General features: G+C 57.6%; 2 protein-coding genes across 2 annotated transcripts in view; one reads left to right on the top strand and one right to left on the bottom strand.

The window, feature by feature from the left end:
- Positions 1–978, bottom strand: part of PSMD1 (proteasome 26S subunit, non-ATPase 1) — a 118,984-nt gene extending 118,006 nt beyond the window's left edge. Inside the window, exon 1 of the mRNA XM_069103257.1 lies at positions 787–978. Within this exon, the coding sequence (XP_068959358.1) occupies positions 787–802 (16 nt within the window). The 5' untranslated portion in view covers positions 803–978. The remainder of the gene's footprint in view (positions 1–786) is intronic.
- HES6 (hes family bHLH transcription factor 6) overlaps positions 1–3,342 on the top strand; it is a 312,570-nt gene that overhangs the window by 86,558 nt on the left and 222,670 nt on the right. The gene's annotated exons all lie outside the window — the stretch shown is intronic.

Genomic DNA, 3,342 nt, shown 5'->3' with positions numbered 1-3,342 from the left:
TCAGTGTCCCTCCTCTGGACAGGTCACTGGCCCCCCAGGACAGGTCAGTGCCCCCCCTCTGGACAGGTCACTGGCCCCCCAGGACAGGTCACTAATCTCCCTAGGCCCGATACCCCCCCAGGTGAAAGTGACCCCGGGCAGGGCGGGGAAGGGGCGGCATCGCTCCGGGCTCAGTTTTTTCCTCTGCAGAATGGGCCCTCAGAGCTGCTAGGAAGGAGCCCTGAGGCCCGGTAAGCGGGAGCCTCAGTTTCCCTCGAGGCCCTTTGCTCCAGCGGGGGGTGGGGTGGGGGCTTCTGTCCCCGTTTTCAGGATCCAGGCCAGGCAGCGCTGGGGCCCCGGGTCCTGGGGGACAGGGAGGCAGCTAGCCTCCCGGGGACCTCAGTTTCCCCACCTGTAAAAGGAGCTGCCCGTGCCCCCCCCCCCCCGGCCCCATCTGCCTGGCCGCTCTACTCTCCTCTGCGTTGCCCAGGAGCCCCGAGTCCCTGCCCTCCGGCGGCATGCACGGCCTGGCCAAAGGCGGGGAGGACGGCCCCCCCGCCGCGCTTCCAGGCAGCCCCGCCCGGCCTGGGTTCGAGTCCTACCCCTCAGAAGCCGTCCGGCGCCACCTGCCCCGGCAGAGGGAGTTTCCTTTGCCGGGAGAAGGCAAACGACTGGGGCCCGCGCCCCGGATGGCGGAGGAGGCTGCGGGGCCTGGGCAAAGGCGCACAGGCGGGAGCTGAGCCCCCGGCACGGCGCCGGGCCGGGCCTGACTCAGCGCGATGGGCGCCGGTCCCGGGCCGCACTCACCGGCCGAGGTGATCATGGTGGCGGCGCTGCTCTGTCCGCCGCGCGTCGCCGGGGGGTGGGGTCGGGGTCGCCGGGATCGCTGGGATCAGAGGGCTCGGGGTCGCCGGTGTAGCCGCCTGTGTAGCCGCCGCCGCTCCCGCCTCAGCCGCCCCGCTGCCCCCGGCCTGACTGACGGAACGAGGCCGCCGGCGCAAGGACCCCACGCCCTCCGGGCTGCCCGCCGCGGTGCCTGACGCCGCCCGCCGCCTTTTCCCGGCTCCCGCCCCGCCCAGCCGCTGTCGCCCCTGCAGGTCCACCCTGAAGAGACGCGGGCCCCTCCGCGCATCCGCGTGGCCCGAAATCGGGCTCTCCTTCGAGCAAGACCCGGGGTCCCAGAGTCAGGCGTCAGCGCGGACAGCCCGAAGGCGAGGACCCCGCCGGCCCAGGCAGGTGCCTTGTCATGGCTGAGGGCTTGGCGAACGGGCGAGGCGGTCGCCCCCTGCAGGCCGGGAGGACCCTCCCACTACCTCCGACGTGGGTCACGTAATGGGCTCTGGGGGTCTGAAATAGACACATAGTTGCGGCGTCTTTCTAGGATGTTGCTTCATAGCATCAGGGACCTCGGAGGACATCCAAGTCAAAAACTGCCACCTCCCCATTTAAAAGAGGGACAAATTGAGGCCCAGCACCACCCATAGGGTCATAGAACTAGGGCAGCAAGAGACCTCCGAAACCATCAGTCCTCACTTTACAGAAGAGGACACTGAGTCTCAGAGGAGGGGCGGGACCACCAATGGACCGTCAGGAAGACATCAGGGCTCGTTTCCTTCCCTCTGTCCAGGGTCCCCAAGCACTCAGAGCCAGAAGGGGAATCCACCAGGCAGAGCTACAGCACCGTTGGTTTGAGGCTGGATGGGACATAAGAGGTCACCCAGCTAGCGAGTGTCAGAGACAGGAAGGGCCTCAGTTTCCCCATCTGTAAAATGAAGGGATTGCCCTAGCTGTCTTCATAGGTCCCTCCCAGCTCTAGGACCCCAAGATCCCGCCTCAGACACTTGCTGGCTGTGTGACTTTGGGTAAGCCAATGAACTTCCCCGATTCAGTTTCCTCATCTGCAATATGGGAATGATATCAGCTAGTAAGGAGCAATGGAGGAGCCCATGTTGTTGTGAAAGGCTGCAGCGAATTCCCAGCCTAGCATGGTGAAAAGGGGCCTCCAAGATGGCGGCAAATAAAGGGGGTGGGCCAGGTAGAGAGTCGGGGGGAATTCACCATGGAGCTTGAAATCACTTAACAATAATAATAACAATCCTAGAGCACTTTAAAGTTTGCTAATCATTTATCCCCTTTTATTTCTTTTCTTTTTTTTTAAAGCAATCGGGGTTAAGTAACTTGCTCAAGGTTACACGGCCAGTTATTTCTGGGTATGGTGCTGAGTATCAGAGCCCAGATTCGATCCCAGGTCATCCCGACTCTGGGGCCCATGCTCTTACTCACTGAGCCACCTGGCCGCCCCCCTTTAATTTCATTTGATCCTCACAAGAACACCAGGATTATTACCCCCATTTTACAGATGAGGAAACTGAGGCTGAGGACGGTTGAGTAATTTAGCCAGGATGACACAAAGCTGAATTCTAACTCAGTTCTTCTTGACCCCAAGCCTAGCACTCTGTGGGTCACAACATCAAGCCGCAATGTCCAGAGTTTAGGAAGAAGGCCCTTAGCATGAAAGGTGGGGTGTGAGCAGGAATCCCTTAGGATGAGTATGAAGGGTGAGTCCATGAAAGCCGGCACCCATGTTTCAGGGTCACTGGGAAGCTCAGGTGAGCTCAGCATGGCGGAAACATGAAGACCTTGGTTCAAATCCTGCCCCAAGACAGATTTACCTATTGGCTGTCACTTGATTTCTCAGAGCCTGCAGGCAGCTCTAAAGACTGTACAGAGTGGAGGGAGTTTCCTCCCCAGGAATTCCTTCACCCCTCTACATCACAAGCCATCTCTGACCTAAAAGGACACTCTGAGAGTCAAATGTTCTCATTCGTCACAAGATGGCAGCATCAGCACATGGAGATTCCATAGTGAGCCAAGGCTGGGCCGCAGTCCAAATTGTTATCACAATTCAACATAAGGCTTCGGTACAATTGTATAATTATTACTTCTTACCTGTGTGACCTTGACAATTGACCTGTGTGACTTTACCTTTGTCTGGGCCTCAGTTTTCTCGTCTGTAAAATGGGGAAAGGGGTGACTAAATGGCCTCTGAGGTCCCTTTCAGCTTCAGAGCTGTGCTCCTATGATCAGCCTGCTTCAAATGAGATCTCTGTAAGACACCTTGAAAATCTTGAGGCGCTGTTAAAATGGTATTTATTAGCTATTGTATAGCAATATTGTAAAGACAGTCAATTGTGAAAGACTTAGTAATTCTGATGACACAATGGTCCACCATGATTCTAAAGGAGTCATGGTGAAAAATGCTCTCCACCTCTGTCCCAGTAGGAGCAGCAATGGACTCATATGGCAGATTGAAGCACTTTCTTTCTTTCTTTCTTTCTTTCTTTCTTTCTTTCTTTCTTTCTT

Source organism: Petaurus breviceps, unplaced genomic scaffold (assembly GCF_028583685.1).
Source record: "Petaurus breviceps papuanus isolate PSGF00001 unplaced genomic scaffold, PetGlider_PUasm1.0 567, whole genome shotgun sequence".
In the NCBI taxonomy this organism is placed as follows: domain Eukaryota; kingdom Metazoa; phylum Chordata; class Mammalia; order Diprotodontia; family Petauridae; genus Petaurus; species Petaurus breviceps.
The sequence above is the reverse complement of the archived record's forward strand: the minus strand, read 5'-3'. Positions and strand labels throughout refer to the sequence as shown.